Source organism: Vombatus ursinus, unplaced genomic scaffold, assembly GCF_900497805.2.
Source record: "Vombatus ursinus unplaced genomic scaffold, bare-nosed wombat genome assembly UNPS02014773.1, whole genome shotgun sequence".
Lineage (NCBI taxonomy): Eukaryota > Metazoa > Chordata > Mammalia > Diprotodontia > Vombatidae > Vombatus > Vombatus ursinus.
Window position 1 is genome coordinate 37,864,453 of NW_020954551.1, and position 18,553 is coordinate 37,883,005.

The 18,553-nt window shown below is 38.7% G+C and overlaps 1 protein-coding gene across 3 annotated transcripts in view; it reads right to left on the reverse strand.

Annotated features, from left to right (window-relative positions):
• The window catches only part of TMCC1 (transmembrane and coiled-coil domain family 1), a 153,597-nt gene that overhangs the window by 67,053 nt on the left and 67,991 nt on the right, over positions 1–18,553 (reverse strand). Inside the window, exon 1 of one of the 3 annotated variants that reach the window (XM_027863875.1) lies at positions 7,422–7,489. The exons of 1 other annotated variant lie outside the window; for it this stretch is intronic. In XM_027863875.1, coding sequence (XP_027719676.1) covers positions 7,422–7,448 — 27 coding nt within the window. In that variant the 5' untranslated portion in view covers positions 7,449–7,489. Of the gene's footprint in view, positions 1–7,412; positions 7,490–18,553 lie in introns of those variants that run through there. One more of the 3 variants, XM_027863874.1, reaches the window with a different exon arrangement.

Below are 18,553 nucleotides of genomic sequence, written 5' to 3' on the forward strand. Positions count from 1 at the left end.
CCTAGAAGAACAGAAAGAAATTTGCAGTATCATTACATAATTAACACATGCTTGACATCAGGCAAATTAGATTCAGAAGGTAAAAGGTTTACATAAAAGAGAAAAAAAAAGACAAGTACACTTTACAAATCTATATTCTTAGCATTGTATAAAAAGTTAACAAGGAAGCTTTTCTTATTCTTTTCTGACCTCTTTCTGACTTTAGTCCTTTAGGTAATATTGGGGAAAATATCTCCCTGCCCTCATCCTTCCACTCAATAACAACAGCCTGGCAAAATTACTTTTGTGCTTTTGATTTTTTTTAATGAAAATTACTCTGTAAAACATGTTCTGATCCCAAGAACAGTGTTTCATTTGAAAAACCTTTTGACAGAATCAAAACTTTGCACCCAGATAACAGCTTGATCTATTTCATACCAAGTTATCTTTATACCACTTATCTTTAGAGCTGGAAAAGAACAGTACTAATCAAAGTTCATGTTAGTTGAGATAATACTTTTTTTTAAAGGAAAAATAAAACAATAGTACAAAACTCTTACTGTTTAACAGTCCCAACAAACAGATTTTTCCAGCATCAACTGATGATATCTTTTCAGGTTTCTCTTTTTTTGGAGGGGGGGGAGTGGTGGTGGTGGTGGTGGAGGGGTGGGGAATAGAATTGAAAAGATAGTTAATTGTATTTATTCTTTTTAACTATCAATAATTCCACTTCCTCTGTGGCCATTATTAATATTTTCTCTATTATTTTAACTCTAGAAAGCAACAAAACAACAAATCAAGGCCTGACTATAGTATTTGCCAGTTTCTAAATTACATACGCTTGCACTGACAATTTAACAACTGGTTCTCATGAGCCCATACGAGCTGGCTCCAGCATACCCCTGGTTATCTGCAAATTTGATGAATGTGTCTTTTATATACTGATCCAATTCTTCTGACTAAAATGTTAAATAGCACAGGGTCAAGAAAACCTCCTGCCATGATAACACCGAAACATAAACTACTACTCTTTGAGGCTGGCCACCTGACTGTTCTGAATCCATTTGACTTTTTTATTGTCTAATTCATATCTCTCCATCTTCTCCAAAAGAAGAATTGGAAATATTTTATCAAAAGCTTTGTTAAAACCTAGGTAAACTAAATGCACAATCACTTCCTTTGTCTTCTTATTCTAGTCATCCTGTAACAAAGGAGATGAAATTAGTCTGGCTTGATCTGTTTTTGATGAAGCTATGTTGGCTCTTTGAAATCATTGTTTCCCTTTCTAGATGTTAATTAACGATTTTTTAATGATTCAGTCTACAATTTTCCTAGGAATCAAAGTAAAAGTCAATGGCCTAAGGTTTGCAGATACTATTCTCTTCCTTGTTTTGAAAATTGTAACATTTGTCCTACTCCTATCTTCCATTCCTATTTTCCATGATTTTTCAAATATCACCGAGTGGTTTAGCAATCACATCTGCCAGTTCTTCAAGATCTACAGTTATAGTACATCTGGGTCAGGCTGCTAGGTGGTCTCTCAGTATTCTCCTTGTTTATCCTGGCTATCAATGACTTGTTAGTCATTTTTGTCCTTTGCAGAGAAAACAGACACAAAGTAAGAATCAGACAGCTCTACTTTTTTCTGTTGTCAGTCATTACTGTCCTATCCATTCCAAACAAAGGTTCCATCTCTTCCTAATCCTCTATTTCCTCCCTATATATTGGATTTTACCACTTTGCATTTATTTTCTTTATATTTATTCTGTACTTATTTTCCCTGTTAGATTGTAAGAAGGGATTGATTCACTCTTTGAATTTGTAAGCCCAGCACCTAGCCCAAGTGCTTCATATCTGTGTGGGTGATTGATTTAGCTTAAAACAAACCAACCAACACCATCTGCCTTTTTTTTTTTTTACTTAGCTTTTCTTACCAGCCTCTACCCATTCCAAGCTTTAGCATTCCTGACATTACTTTTATAGGACCATGATAAACTTTCATATTCTTCTGTTACCTGACCTTGTTTCTTCTACCTTCTGTATATTTTTTAAAAATTTAAGTAGGTTGGTGAGTTCCCTATACATCTACATTGGTTTCTTAAGATAAATCTTAGGTTTTATTTTCTTCTTCATTGAAATTGTTTCCCTTTGTGTCTTCAGAATTTCACTTGAGCATTTATCTTTCCTTCTAGACTGACCTACCTTAAAGCCTCTTATTCCATGGGATTTTATCTAACTTTCTTCCAAACACTTTGAAACCTGCTTTCCCACAAATCAGGAAGCATGCTAGAGGTTTTCTCTCCTCTTTTTCAAGAGGCATCATAGCATAGTGGATAGAGAGCCAACCTTGGAGCCAGGAAGACTTGGCTTGCTTATGTCCCACCTCTGACACCTGCTGGCTGTGTGATCTCTGGCAAAGTCATATAACTGCTCCATGTTCTAGGCAGCAGCTAAGCTAGTACGTTTCAGAGAAGGTGCCCACCTGCATTGGCAGAAGGAGTGTCCTTGATAAGGAGTTCCTTATATTAATGAGATCACAGGTTCAGTCCTTCTCTTTCTCTCTTCCTTCGTAAACTCAAGAATAGAGTGGTAAGGTAAACCCAAAGATGAAGACAAAGATTGTTTCATTTTTCTTTATTTTCCCAGAACCTAGCACAGTATCCAGGATGTAGTAGGCACTTAATAAATGCTTATTGACTGATTGCAAAGGAATAAAACAGCCCATGAGAAACATATTCTAATTTCCTTTGGAGAAAGGTCTAAGTTAAAATATTATTATTTCAATATCCTGGTTAGCCACAGTGAATTCATCTCTCTCTCTATTGATTTACATACATACACACATATACATATATACGCACATATATATCATACACACACACCATGAAAACTAGGAAAATTAAATAAATCTACATACAGGGAAATAATTTATTGTGAAGAAAACAAATTTAAGTACAATCCCAGGCTCAGATTTTAAGTTCAAACTCAGATTAAGAGTAAGATTAGCTAAATATCAACATGTATGTACCATATACAAATATAGCTAATGTTAGATTAGACAGAGAACTCTAGCAAAGTTAAATTCTTTGTAGACTGGTCAGTTGATAAGGCAACTAGCATTTATGAAGTGACTATTATGGGTCAAATGCTATGCTATTTGCACTTCAGAAAGAGTAATTAGACAGCTTGATGGAGGAAGGCTTTGCTTTTTTCATAAGTTGGCCTCACCTTTTTTATACTTGGGTAGTAGTATTTTCTATATGTCTATTCTTCTGAGATTTAACACTCCTAGACTTAATTTATTGGTTATTTCTGACCAATGTTAAGATTATCTGGTTTTTAATCAGCCTCACAGTTTTTATATAATAGCAGCCTTCCTTTCTTAGTACTGGTCTCAATAATTCAGGGATGTCCATTCACTTTTAAGAGGAATGTGGCTTGCGTCAATTTTAAGATTTCTTACTTGATAGAAGATTGGGATGTTTCTAATTTGGCTATAAATGCAATTTAATAAACATTTATTAACACTAAACTATACTCACCTAATCACATACAATTCAAGCTAAAGTAACAAAAAACAGGGCAAATTGGTTTAGATAATGGTATCTGGTTTGTTTTTTTTTAACTGTAGTTCCTTTCAAATCGTAGTCAGATTAGTCTGAGGCCTATGTAGTAGAGAACATTATTCCTAAGTGCTTGAACATTATACCTAGGTTTTGTTGTTGTTCAATCATTTTTCAGTCATGTTTGACTCCCTGTGACCCTGTTTGAGGTTTGGTTGGCAAAGATACTGGAGTGCTTTGCCATTTCCTTCTCCAGCTCATTTTACAGATGAGAAAACTGAGGCAAACCGGATTGAATGATTTGCCCAGGGTCACACAACCATTAAGTGTCTGAGGCCAGATTTGAACTTGAGAAGATGGGAAACATTAAAGAAAATAACAATACAATAAAACATAAATAACATTAATACATAGCTTTCTAAATCAATAGACAGCCTTCAGGAACTCATTTCTACTTCAGTTTGATACCAACGGTATAGGTCACTGAGAGATTAAGCGACCAGCCCAGAGTCACATAGCTATCTTGGGTCAGGTTTTCTCCTTCCTAACTCCAAGGCAACATTATATTTCAGAAAAGACGCTATACAGTTAAGTTCCATTATAAAATAATTAAAAGAAAAAACCTAGAAAACATCTGGAAAGCAAAGATTTTCAAGAAATGAGGGATCTTTTTTTAATTAAGCAATATTTTACATAAGAAAATCCCAACAGGACAAGGCAAGAATCTGGGCAGTGCTTGGGAGAACTGGTCTCCCAAGTAGGGGCCAAGGCCCCTTATCTCTGAAGTTCTGACCTGTTCCAAAGGGATGAGTCATGGAGCTTTTCTCCAATAGGCTGGAGAAGGCAGAACCTGAACCAGAGTGACAGTCATATGAGTTGAAAGAATCAGAGAGATGTTGCAGAGATTCAGTCAACAAAACCTGGCAACTGACTGGATGCAGGGAGTGAGGAAGATGGAAGAGTTCAAGGGATGCGATCTCATTAATGTAAGTACTCCTGATCAAAAGTAGTATTGGAGACAAAGCACTTTGCAAACCCTAATGTGCTATATAAGCATTAACTATTATTATTAATAACAGTTCAGAGAACAACCCATCCACACCTTCACATCCTATGTGGCTCTTATTCTTGCTCCCCCATAAATTTTTCACCAGGCACACACCCGAGGTGTCAGGGGTCTTCCTCTAGAGTTCTTAGCATTGAGTACGTAACAATGCAACCCACAGGTCACTGGTGTTATCCCACCTACTTCTCAGGTCATTCTTCTCTTCAGCTAGACCTTTTACAGTGCTCCTCATGTAGAAGTACTGTTCGTAATATGCTACAATCAACTCATGCTCTTAAATGTTTCTCTACTGCCTTTTGAGTGGTCTACAAATTTTATTCTTTATTCTTTGGATATTATTATATGATTGGTCATTATAAAGCAGTACTATAAAAATAATGGTGCTAAAAAGATGGGTTCTCCCCTCCCCCAAATAGCAAAGAGCCCCTAGGTGGTGCAGTGGATAAAGCACTGACCCTGGGGTCAGGAGGACTTGAGATCAAATCTGGCCTCTTACTTACTACCTGTGTGATCTTGGGCAAGTCACTTAGTCTTGAATGCCCACCCCCAAAAGATTTTTTTAAAATTTAATTTTTAAATTAAATCAAAATTTAATTTTTAATCAAGGGAGAAGCTTGGTAGTTGTTGATAACACAGCATGATCCTAAATGCAATCCAGCCTACTCTGTTCTGCTTATTCAGTTTTGGGCCCAGCTCACTGTACATCTATAGCAGGGGTTCTTAACAACATGAGTGGGGTCCACAGCAAAAGATCCATGGTTATATCTCAGAGGATCCATGAACTTGGATGAGAAAAAAATTACATCTTTATTTCAATTTGTTTTCTTTTGTAATCCTACATATTTTATGTCATACATTTAAAAGCATTATTCCATAAGCTTCATCAGACTGTTCCAAACCATGACATCAAAAAAGGTTAAGAACCCTTGATTTACAGCATCTGCCCCAAACAAAAGTTCAATGCAATGGGCTGTTCATCCAACTCTGAATCACAGCCTGAACCATGAGAATTCCTTATCAACTTGTTTTTCCTGTGTGGAATGTGGAGCTTTAAACTTTTAGTAGTTGTGACTCTTATATAGGAGAAGCGCCTATGATATTCACGGGATTTATGCATTCTGCATACATGTTATCCACAAAGAAGTATCTGGAGGACCTCAAAGTCTAGAGGGGATCCTTCTTCCAGGTAGACTCTCCTCTGGACAACTTCTGTAACAGTGGCTCTCCTGACATTTTTCTAATTGAAATTACAATTAAAGAGTCCACAGAGAGTGAGAATAGGCAAAGAAATACAGGGAGGGAGAGAAGGGACCAATTTAATCCAAACCCAACAACAATAGCAACAATTATATTTTCTAGTAAGTCTTACACTAACTATTCTTCTGAGCTGCCATAGCAACTTAAAGAAAATCAGCCTAGCTAAAATCTATTTAAATGTTTTTTGTGCCTATTTCCTTTCTCTTGGATAATAAAGGAGGAAGGAGCTAAAGTTAAGGTTTTATAGTATTTGATTTTACTGCTGCTTTTTCTCCTAGGGATTTCCTACGAAAATCCTAGCTGTGATGCCCAAAAACATGTGGCCAGTACACTGACCTTGTACAGCCCCAGAACAAAGAAAGATGTACAGAGTCTAAGAACAAAGAGTAGGAGAGGGAGGGGCCCTGCAAAGAGCCCATAGATATGGAGAGAGAAAAGGGGAAACTGCCAACAAAGCTGACATTAAAAAAATAAATTTTACATTAAATTTTGTGGGAAAAGATCCATATGACAATCCCAAATCAAACCGGTCAACAGCAGTAGCATTTTCACCACCAAGAATTAGGATATTCAGTCTTCACTAAGCTTTAGCCCAACTAGTACCTGCCATCTAGAAAAATATACTGTAATCATTCAAGAAATCAATTTTTAAAGACTATGTTAAAATTAAAACAATGGTTACATGAGAAAAAGAACAATGGTGAGGTAAGATGATATCTGCTGCGTTGGCACAGACAGGGTTGGATTCATACCAACTCATGCCAGGGAAGAGAGGTTCTATCCTGCTCTATAACTGCTGTATAAATTTGCCAGTTGTATTTCAGGTGCCTGTTTGGCTGATACCAAAACCAAGCTCAGCACTGCTGGGTGCACATTCTACTTTAGAAACCAGCCTATCCCCAGGTCCTTGTAAAAAGACATTTCTTTAAATGTTTCCAAGGAAAATGTTAATGAGGAACTAAGAGACATGGGCTTTTTAAAAATTAGTAATATTATTTCAAATAGCTCCAACTCAAATATCTATTTGTTATGCTTGCCAGCTATCTTTAAAATGAACATAAATACTTCTCAAATAGTTGAAGGCAAACTTTTTCAGATCCAATACTTACTGGAATGAGCAGCCTGATTACCTATGATTTTTAAGTAACTCTTCACCTACAGACTAACATTTATCTTCTATCTAAACAGTCCATCACAGGGGAGAGGTGAAAAAAAATCCAGGGGAAGGGGGGAAGTGTGATCTGATAGTGACCGTGCACTCTTGAGAAAATAAGGATGGGGAAATTGCCAACCAGGAGTAGAAAACACATGCTTCTTCATTTCATAGTTACCACAGTCCCCCAAGAAAACAAAACAAAACAGAAAGACAAAAAAAAAAAATTCAGAATAACAAATTCCAGGGCTCAGAACTGTTCACTTAAAAAAAAAAAATGCTGAGTTTCACCTACTTAGCTCATACCACATGTCTATTAAGCCAGCGCCCCCACTTGAAACGGCAGAACTATAGGATTGAGAAGAGATCAAAGAAGACAGATACACACACATACACAACATACGGTTTCCGAGGAAAGTGAGGGTTCCATGCTTGAGAGGGGGAATGTGCCGAATAACCTTCTGACTTCTCTGGGATTTGAACATGCTGTACTATGATGTGAGGTCAGCAGAGACTGACTCCAACCCTGTGAGGCTGAATTCTACCCTGACAAAGCAGTATCAATGTAATATGAAGCAAGGGAACCCAGGGCACGTTGGCAGGAGCACAGAGTGGCTGTTCTAGAAAGTAATGGCAATTCCAAAACAAGAAACCTGTGTTGTCACATGCAACAAATCTTAAACCCAGTTAAGCAAGATCACTAATATTATTTTAAACCCAAACAGCTAGGAGGAGATTCAGAGAAGTGGCACAAAGGCTTTTTCTTTCTCTTGTTTGGAGTAACCGATAAGACAAAGAATCAATGAAGAGTGTCTTGACAAGGAGCCAATTATTTAACCTGTTTTAAATCAATTAATTAAATAGAATCCTGATTTGGATTTGAGATTAAGAATTACATTCTTTCTACCTATATCCACCAGTTTTAACACAAAAACAGGTATTCCTTTGGCTTTTTGGTTTCTTTGATGTCATGCAAGTTTTACTTTGAGGCTAGAAATGAGTTGATTGTACTTAACAAATTTAATTTAACCAAGAAACAGCAATAGAAGAATGTGTATACAAAGTGACACAGTTTAAAAGTTGCCATTATGCCAAATAAGGTAACATAATCAACAAGAAGTCAGTAAGAAAACCTCATTCAAAGAGTAGATATTAACGTGATTATGAGCTCCTTGAGGTCAGAAATTGTCTTTTGCCTCTTTTTGTATCCCCAGGACTTAGCACAGTGCTTGGCACATAGTAGGCACTTAATAAATGATTACTCACTTGAATATGGGGTTAGAATCTATACCAATAGCATTCATATAGAGCTTCTAAAGTTTATAAAGTGCTTTACAAACCTTGGCTCATTTCATCTTCATAACATCCCTAAGAGGCAGGGGCAGGTATTAGTCCCATTTTACAGATGAAGAAACTGAGGCTGAGAGAGCTATAAGTGACTTGTCCAGGATCACATGGCAGGTAAGGGAATGAAGCAGGATTTGAACTCATGTGATCTAAGTACAGCATTCTAGCCACTGGCCACCAAGCTTATCCATCATAACAAATTGAACAAGTGGTCAAAAATAAACAAAATGAATGATAACAGCAAGCTGCATCAACAAAGGATGGTGACTATATAAACCTGGGCAGAAATTGACTGAGCACTTTTTAAAAAAAAAACTAGGTCTTCCCATCTCACTCAGTCCAGAAGTGTAGGGATGACTCACAGGCCTGATCCCACTCCTGTTCAGTCCAGGAGTTTTGACTGGTTCCATACCCACTGTGAGTTGGTTCATCCCTCCTGGCAATCCAATGGCCTCCCACTCCTAGGGCTCACCACACTGATGCCAAACTTAGTAAGACACCTGAGTGGCACAGCCCACTGCAGCTCAAAACGCCCAAGCTCAAGAAATTCATCAGCCTCAGCCCTACTGGTTTCTGGGATTACACTTATGCCACTACATATGGTGACAGCACATTTAACAGACTACATAGGAAATATGAGTTACTGCTGTAGGGGTTAAAAAATGAACATAACACTAGATGGAATAAATGAGACACCTTCTTGTACTCCCTCAAATGCCTTGCTCTTCCCCAACTCACACCAGTCAGTAAGACAACAGAAATGTCTCCAAAAGACCCTAAATTTGAGTTATAGGAAGAATGGACTATGATTATTTCAGAGTAATTGTGAATAAATCACTAGCCCTTTGTTAAGTTTTTACTGAAGCACACAAAGTTGGAAAGGACCTTAGAGGTCAATTGGGTTAACCTCTTACTTGACAGAATAGGTAAGTTAAGGGATTTGCCCCAGGTCATCTAGTTAGTGGTAGATTCATGTTAGAACACAGGCCTCATAAATCCCAATCTAGCGTCCTTTAACTCTCTCAAAGTGGTTCCCACAAGACATAATTTTCAGAAGTAAAAGCAAGGAATTTATAAAGGATCTGTATTCAAATCCTCCTTCTGATACTTCCTGGCCCAGATGATCTTGAACAAGGTAATAAACCTCTCTGATCACAATGTCCTCCTCTGTAAAATGGAAAGGTCAATCAATGGGATCTTCATGATTCCTCCAAACTCTGAATCCTATCTACAAGTTACATATTAATAAATCTCAATCAATGAAAGAGCAGAGAAATAAGCACATAAAGAGAATATCCACTTAGGCAGGTCTTGGATCTTTTGGACCTAAAACAGACAACAAGATTATAAATGTGGAGCTGAACGGGACCTCAGAGGTGATTCAGTCCAACTCTGTCATTTTACAGATGAGGAAAATGAGGCCCAGAGATGTTAAGTAAATAATGATTATCCCAAGTTCAAACAGGAACCAGGTCCTCTGACTCCAAGGTAGCTATGTGGCTCACTGAATGGCTACGTGGCTCCGCTGGGCCTGGAGTCAAGAAGACCTGAGTTCACATATAGCCTCAGACACTTGGTAGCTGTGTGACCCTGCGCAAGTCACTTAACCTCTGTTTGCCTTCATCTACCAGAGATGGAAATGGCAAACCACTCCAGTACCTTTGCTAAGCAAACCTCATGGACATTACCGGCATGCTATGGTGCCTGGGGTCACAAAGAGTCAGGCATGACTGAACGACTGAACTAACAAACCTCTGACTCTAAATCCAGTGTTCTTTCCTCTATAACACACGTGGAAGCATACTGAGGAGCACTTTAAAATATTAATTTCTATAAATGCACATATTATAAATGCAAGAATTCTTCTGAATTTTGTGGTAAGTGGCATGTAATTACAATGAAAGTTCAAATCCTCCAGTAAGCAGTAACACTGTAGAACACATAGTCTTCAAATATGGCCAATGGAGCAAAAATACCTTAATACAGCACTGGTGAGAATAACCTAGGAATCTAATGCCTAATTACAGAGGCAAAACTAATGAGAATAGATAAGTGAATATTCCCTTTGGGGATCAAATTAATGGTGAAATAACTGCATTTTAATTAACTGAATATTGTTAGAAATGTGCACCTAAGTTGACATAATTTTTTAGAACATAAACTCCTTGAGGGCAAAGATTATTTCAAAGTTTACATTTGTATCACTACTGCCCAGTACGGTGCCAGGCACATAGTGGATGCTTAAAAATATATATGAAATAGAAAAAGGAATTGTCCCTTTAGGGAATCTATGTATTGGATAGAACAATTAGAGGAAAAGTCACATGGTGTAAAACCTAATCCAATTCAATTCAGTATACTAAACATGCAATACTAAGAAGACAGATGGTGGAGGCTGAGAATACAAAGAGATATCTGATATAGCCCCGTTGAGTGATATGCTTATGAAATCTGTGATAACACAAACTAGAGAGAGAGATGAAACAGAAGTTGATAACAGAGTCTGGAGCCTATCAAAATCACAACCATCCTGGAAAGATGGGTTGGATCCAACGAAACAATGTTTAATATGGGTAAATGCATAGTCCTACATTAGGTTTGGAAATAAGCCACAGAAATACTGGATGGGGGGGCATTTGGCTAGATTCACGCGAGGCATGACTGGGAGCTTCAGTAGATTAACAGCTCACTATGAGTCAACACTGAACCCCGGCAACTGGAGAAACCAGAACTATCTAAGAATACATTAGTAAAGATTTAACCATCCAGGAGGAGGGTGACTAAGATGGTGAAAGGACTAAAAACCTAACACTAAAGGGCTGGTTCAGGAACTAGAAGTGTTTAGTCTGGAGAGGAGAAGAATTAGGGGGAACATGAAAACCGTCTTGTTGTGTTTGAAAGACTCACAGGGAAGAGGGAGCAGATTTTTCTGACTGGCCCCAGTGTAAAGAACCAAAATTTATAGAGGTAGATTCTAGCTTGATGTAAGGAAAATCTTCCAAATAATCAGAGCTATCCTAAAATGGGTGACTTCAGTGGGCTGCCCGTCTACATCTCTGTAAGTCATTAGATCACTAGTTCTCAAACTTTTTTAGTTTCAGGACCACTTTATGTTCTTAAAAATGACCGAGGCCCCCAAATAGCTTCTGTTTATTATTTATGATATTTACCACATTAGAAATGAAAACATCTTTGTATTATTGTGAAAACAGTGTTGAGCTCAAAGACCCTCTTGAAAGGGTCTTGGGGAAGCTCAGAACCACTGGGTTAAATGACTACTTGGTGATGCTGAAGAAGAGTTACCTGTTTAGGCATGTGTTGAAGTAGATGACCTCTGAGATTCTACGAGTCCCTGAATTCATGTCATGACTCCTATAGCTACACAGTAGGTATCAAGTGTAACAGAAACGCAAATGGTCATGTTAACACTGTAATAGCAATGCTTCCAGAAGTTAGCCTGGGGAGGTACAGCCATAGAAACACAGATGTACAACTGGAAAATGCCTTTGAAGACACCAAATCCAGCCCTTTCATTTTACAGAAGAGGAACCTGAGGCTGAGACATGTTAAGGAACTTGCCTGGGATCACCCAGCTAGCTACTAAGTGTTTGAAACAGGATCTGAACTCAGGTCTTCCTGAGGCCAAAGCTTAGTGCTCTCTTTGCTGTGACATCTAGCTCTCAACAACAGAATTAAGAATTTTCAGAAAGACACGATGACTATGAGGGAAAAGGGAAACTGGCTAGAAAGATCAATGTTAGTGAAAAAGAAACTCACTAACCAACTTCAGTTTAAAATAAGTTACACAGAGAAAATTCTCTTTGGGGAAGTACCACAGCATCGTAGACTTGTGCCAGCAGTGCTAAAGCTCGCCAGGGATAATCCAAAGTTCTACTGGGGAAAAAAGGAGGAGCACAGAAAAGAGAGGAATCCTCTTTGTTATGGAAGGGTTCTGTTTTCTCTGCCAAGGAGAATGATCTTTGGACTAAAAAGGCCAGAACAGAAATGACTAATAAGGACACTAAGGAAAGCTACTGAGCTTTGCTTTGTTCCTGTCACCAGGCCTAGATGAATGACTTGCTCAGGTACTAAAGAACTGGCAGATAATGTTTGCTGATCCTCAGCTGGTGACATGGACTCTTCTTCTTTCCTTCTCCATGATCTTTCAAGGACCGCCTCCTATTAGTAATTTTTTGTTCTGTCCTTTATATCCAAAGTCATAGTTTCTCCAGAAAAAAGTCACAAGGCAATAGCAACAATCTAGACGTATTATAAATATATTCCTAATATATAGTTCTATAGTAGCCTCTTCGTTAGATTATAATTTTGATATTTAAGAAAGAGGTTCATTTCCTTTATTAGTGGTGATCAAAGTAATACCATAAGAGATTAAAGATAGGCATCATTGTCAGCATGCTAGAGCCTATCATCTTAAGGCACTAGAGGAAAGTCAGAATTTTCTAGCTAAAAAGGAGGCAGAGGTCTGATAAACATACTCAGAACATATGAAAACCAGTCAAAACCTATAAAAATACTTTAGGAACCAGTAGATATTATTTCACTGAGTAATAGTAAAGGTTAACAACAGGTACATGACACTAGATCAATCCATAAGCACCCACTCAATCAATAAGCACCTACTAATTGCCAGGTACTATACTAAGTGCTCTGTACAAAGACAAAAGCAAAATAGACCTTGCCCCCAAGGAGCTTATATTCTATTGAGGGAAATAACATGTATATACATATATATACATATTATATATAATATTTCATGTGTATTTATATTATACTATAGATGACAGGTACATATCTATATCTATATATTTATTCTTATGTAGACAGAACATATACAAAATGAACATAGGGTAGTTTTGGAAGAACATGTACCATAGCTATGAGTATCAGGACAAACCATGCAGAGGATGATACTTACGCTGTCATGAAAGAAGTTGTGCATTTCAAGGAGGAGGTGAGGGGGAAAGCATTCTCAACATGAGGGATAACCAATACATAGAGACACAGTGACTGAAGATGGAATACTGTATGTGCAGAACCAATATGGAAGTATGGTTGGGACTCAGAGTGCATGGAGGGGAGTAACAGCCAAGAAAAAGGTAGGAAAGCAGAAGACTGAAGAGATTTAAATGCTAAGGAGGTTTGTATTTGATTCTAAAGGTAATACAGAGCAACAAAAGTTCACTAAATAGAGGGGGAAACACAATCAGATGTATACTTTAGGAAAGTCCCTTTTGCAGTGATATCAAGAATGGATTGAAGTAAGGAGAAATTTGAGATAGGGAGACCAAATAGGAGGCTATTTATAAAATAAAGGCTATAGATGATTCCCAGTGGCTTTGTGAATATAAAGGAGGGAACATATAAAACAGATGTAGCAATAGAGACTACAAAACTGGTAACTGTCTGGATATGTGGGATGAATGAGAGTGAGGAATTAAGGATGACACAGAGGTGGAGAACCATGGTGACTAGAAAGATTTCAGTGCCCTTGTTCACAAGTGGTAGTGTTCACAATGGGAGCAGGTTTGGGAATAAAGATATAAATGTTGTTTTCAACATGTGGGTGTGAGGGAGAGGAGGAGAAGAAGGAGGAAGGGGAAAAGAGGGAGGGAGGGGGAAGAGTCAGAGACAAGGAGAGAAGGGGAGGGAAAAAGGAAAAGAGACAAGATGAGGGAGAGGGAGAGGAAAGGGAAACAGAAGAGGAGTGGGAGAGGAAGGGGAGGGGGACAGAGAAATAGTGCAAAGATAATTTAATTATGCCATGTCAAAAAGAATTTTCTAATGTACCAAGGCAGAGGTTTTGGTCTCCTAATTGTCCATTTCCTGACTCAGGGGTTTACTGTAGCATGCCTCCTTGCTTTAGTTGAAATATTTGATCAGTAGTCCAAATCGCTAAAAAAAAAAATCGTGAAGGGGAAAGGTGTTGAGCGAACTTAATATCAGGGCCAAAGTTAGAAGGTTCAAGTGGTAGTTTTTCATACAGTTGGAAACAAACTATTTTACTGACATTTTTCACTAAATAAAAAAACAAAAACAAAAACAACTATTAAACTGTCTGTAATAATCAAGCAATAGTTTTCCGTGGGGGGAGGGGGGACCAAAGCCAACAATGTCCATAAACTACTATAGAAAACTGAGTTCAGGCCTAGTATGGACACTCATATCAGTTGGATGAGCAAGAAGAAGTAATGACAATCCTTCTGGTAAAACAGAGGAATACCAGGATTTACCAGCTGCCATGTAAGTGCACCCCAGTGTTCATCAGATTTTCTAGGTTAATTTAGTTTGCCTAGGGGTAGATTTAATTTCTTTTAATCCCCCCCCCAACTCAGTATCACTATGTTCAACACAAATGTCAAAATCATTTATTTTTCTGTTTCCTCATTCTACGCTGTCAATACATGTTTGCACACTCCAGAGAGCTGGCTGAATGTCAGTTAGTTATAACTATTAAAGATGGAAAAGCCTATAAAAATAACTTCATCATATAATCCTACTTACTAGTTTACTTAGTTACTCTCATAATAGAACATTGCTTTAATCTATAAATCAGATCTTAATAAGAAAGCAGGAGCAATTTAAGCAGTTAAACTACAGTAACTCAAAATTCCTATGACTTTGGTTAGAAGGTAGGAAGAGAAGCATGGTAAAGAAATTTAGTGGCTCAGATTCTTAAAATCTGGCCCGCTTGTATTAGTGATACAAATGCTTAGATTTCTTAAGAGTCTGGCCATTATGGCGGATCGTTAATAAACCTTGTCTTTGGCTGAAAGAAGGCTTGGGTCGAAGTCATTCGGGCAGGACCCACGTATTGTGATTTTGGGGTCCCAGCACCCCTAAGCCCCTAAACCTCAATATTTTGGTGGCCCAGAAGGGGAAGGTGCCTAACCCCAAGCTCTTCTCCAGCTAAGATTAGAAGGTATGTAAGCCTTCCCCCCTTTTTTCTTGCCCTTAAGTTGGGGGTCGCTCTCCAAATACCTAGGAAGGCTTGGAGGTGTTTTGGGCAGACAGTTACAAGGCTGTCTTGAACTCCGGCCTGATGCTCTCAGTCCACTGGTTAGGTTAGAGGCCATGGACCTGGGTATACCTTCCGCAGCACAGAGGACAAGGAGGGATGGTCTATCCAGAAGCTTATGACCAATTCTGTCAATTCTCTTAGCTCTAGGGAATTGGGAAAACTGCAGGTGCTTTTTGGTTCCCTGAGGCTTACTTACTCCCTTCCCTCTACACCCCTGAATCCTCCTTCATGGAGGTTACAGGGAAAAGTTAGAACAGATTAAAAACATCTCAGCAGATTCTGGAGGTTTTGTGATTCATCACTAAGGAGTTTTGAAACACCTCCTTACAACCCTCTGGTCACTCCCTTCTCCCACTCCCTTCCCTTGAGTCAAGAGGATATCTGTTAATCCCTCTCATAGGAGAAGAGAGTTTCAACCTCCCCCCCACCTTTGAATTCGCCCACCCCCACCTGGCGAAAGGAAGGAGGTGGGAGGGGCAGCAGCTACAGTGTGGGCCCACTGGCAATGGCCTTAGGCCCTGGGAGGCCCCGGCATTGCCTGGAAGCATCACCCAGTTTTGGCATATTCTGCTCACCCCCCACCCCCAGCAGTTGTGGGGACAGAGGGAAGGGGTCAAGAAGCCAGCCAGCCTCTAAACTTGGGTAAGTCCTCTCTTTTAAAGTCATAGTTTTAATTATTAATAATGAGATATTAAGTCTCTGTGCAAAGTAATTTGGAAATGCATTTAACAAAACTAAAGTCACCTGATTGGTAATGGGTTTGTTTCAAGTCTCAAACTGGTAAACTCTTTGTATCAGTTATGTTAAGCAACTCTTCATAATTTGGTTACAGCTAAAACAATTCGGCTATTGTTGGTAATTGTTTTAATGTATAAACTTGCCAAAAAGCTTGTTTGGGTTATGGCTTGCTGAGTATTTGCAAGAATCTAACCATTGTTTTTTTAGAACAGGACAAATTTAAATTTGAGATGTAAATCCTGGAAAAATTTCCTAAGCTGTGATTAGTGAAACTTGCTATTTGACGCAAAAGTTCATGTGACTGTAAATGATTTTGAGTTGTTTGATGGATCATAATAATCCATCAATAATCAATAATCTACCATCTGAGAGAAATGCCACAAGATACTCAGAGAGAATGTCATACAAGTGAGAAGTCAGCATAGAGAAAAGCTGAGAGGACAATTTTAGCCTCTGTCTAAGATGGAATCCCCCTGGCTCAGTTTCCCCATTATGTTCCTTTGAAAAGGAATGTTACCTACCTGGCTATTCCTGAGTCTGGCTATGAGGTGGATTTGATACTCCATGGTTGGAAAACTGTGAATTATCTGAATTTAAGCAGAGCTAAGGATGTTTTATCCTGAACTATTTGGGCCCTAAATCTAGTCCCTGCTTCATCCTTGTATAGCAAATTTCTATCATCAGACTAAGTGGTCAATAAAAGATCAGTGCAAGTGTGTGAGATCTTGTTGTTTTGATCTGAATGTGTAGTCTTTCAGTACCCCCAAACAACTGAAATCAAATCAGAAACATCTTAGTGATAATTGAAGTGAAAGTCAGTCTCTTGGCAAATTCGTTTGTGTAACTATAGAACCAGGGTTCCTTTCTACCTGCAAAAGTATTACTTAAACTTTGGAAAAAGTTACAAGATCAGATAATCCTGCAGGTCAAATGTAAATTATTTTAATGGGGTTCTTACACTTTTACTTCTCCTTATATCTGGGCCTCACAGTCTTTTCTGTCAGATTTGTGTCTTCCAGACTACAGGTCATTCACTTACACATGGTAGCAAAAGGCGGGTACCAGCCAACGTTCCCCTGGATGCAGCCTGTGCTCTGTTCCAGTTCCTCTTTGGGACCCCCTCCAGGCAGGGACAGCTCTCTGCTCCTTGCCATCAGGAAGCCAAGACCTTCACCCCTTACCCCAAAAGAATTTGCATCCCATTTGTTTCAGGGGGGAATGATGGGGATGGGATCAGAACCCCTAAAATGAAAAGACCATGTCTTTGGGATTTGGACCCCAAAAAGGAAAATCCCTGGACTTTTCCAAATCTCTGGTGTTTGTCTGAGGCTGTAATCCATTTAACTAGCCTTTCATTGTGGCTATGCCCAATCTTCCAATTACCTCCCCATTGCCCCGGCCACTTCCCACCCTTAATCCTATCTAGACTCCATTCTCCTTTGGCCACGGGTGGTCCAGGTACCTGGTTTCTTGTTCATCCCAGCAATTTTTTGGCCATTCCCATCCAGATCCTCCTTAGAGCCCTCCTCCAGTCACCCCAAACTACTTGGCCACTCCTAGATCCCTTTCACAGTCTTTCTGTACATAAGGCCCATTTTGTCTCTCCATTAAGGTGCTCAGATTCTTAAAATCTGGCTCACTTATATTAGCTATACAAATGCTTAGATTCCTTAAGAGTCTGACAAATATGGAAGATCTTTAATAAACCTTGTCTTTGGCTGGGAAAATAAAAAGAAATTTAGAATTTGGTGTTGCCTGTTAAGAGTTAAATTAGCACTGACTCATAATTCTACATAAAATGACATATCTCTTCATTGCCATGAATCTACCATCATCATGAAAGTACCCAAATTTCCAAGTACCAAGCAGTATCACCAGAGGCCCTGCAAGATTCCTCGGTCCAGTGATTGAAAGGAATGAAACAAAAATAAAAACCCTCTAAACAATTTCACATTGTTTGGAGACTGTATATTCAGATATACTACAACTTACTGTCATTTTCTCCTTCTGTGGCTGGATTGTGAAACATTTCAATGCTGTTTCTTCCTTCCCCTTCTTGACTTGCTCACTCCTCTCTCCTAGGTTTGTCTTCAAAACGGCACCAACTGCTTCTTCCTTGGTGTCATTCATGCAAGGGAGCTAAAGCAGCAGACCTCATCGTGTAGTTCCACCTATGCTAACTAAAGCTTCACAATGGTTCTAAGACTCATTGCTACCTTTTCAGAACAAATATCCTAATGAGAAGTTTCTACAGTAGTGACACTCGCCTCTAGGGCAGGGTTACCAAATACGCTGGATCCTATGGGTATTAGCCTCTATCTGTTCCTCCACAATTATAACACAAAGCACACACATTATAACAGAGCACAAAAGTCATAGTATCAAAAAGCTGAGTCCCTTTTCTTTTCCTC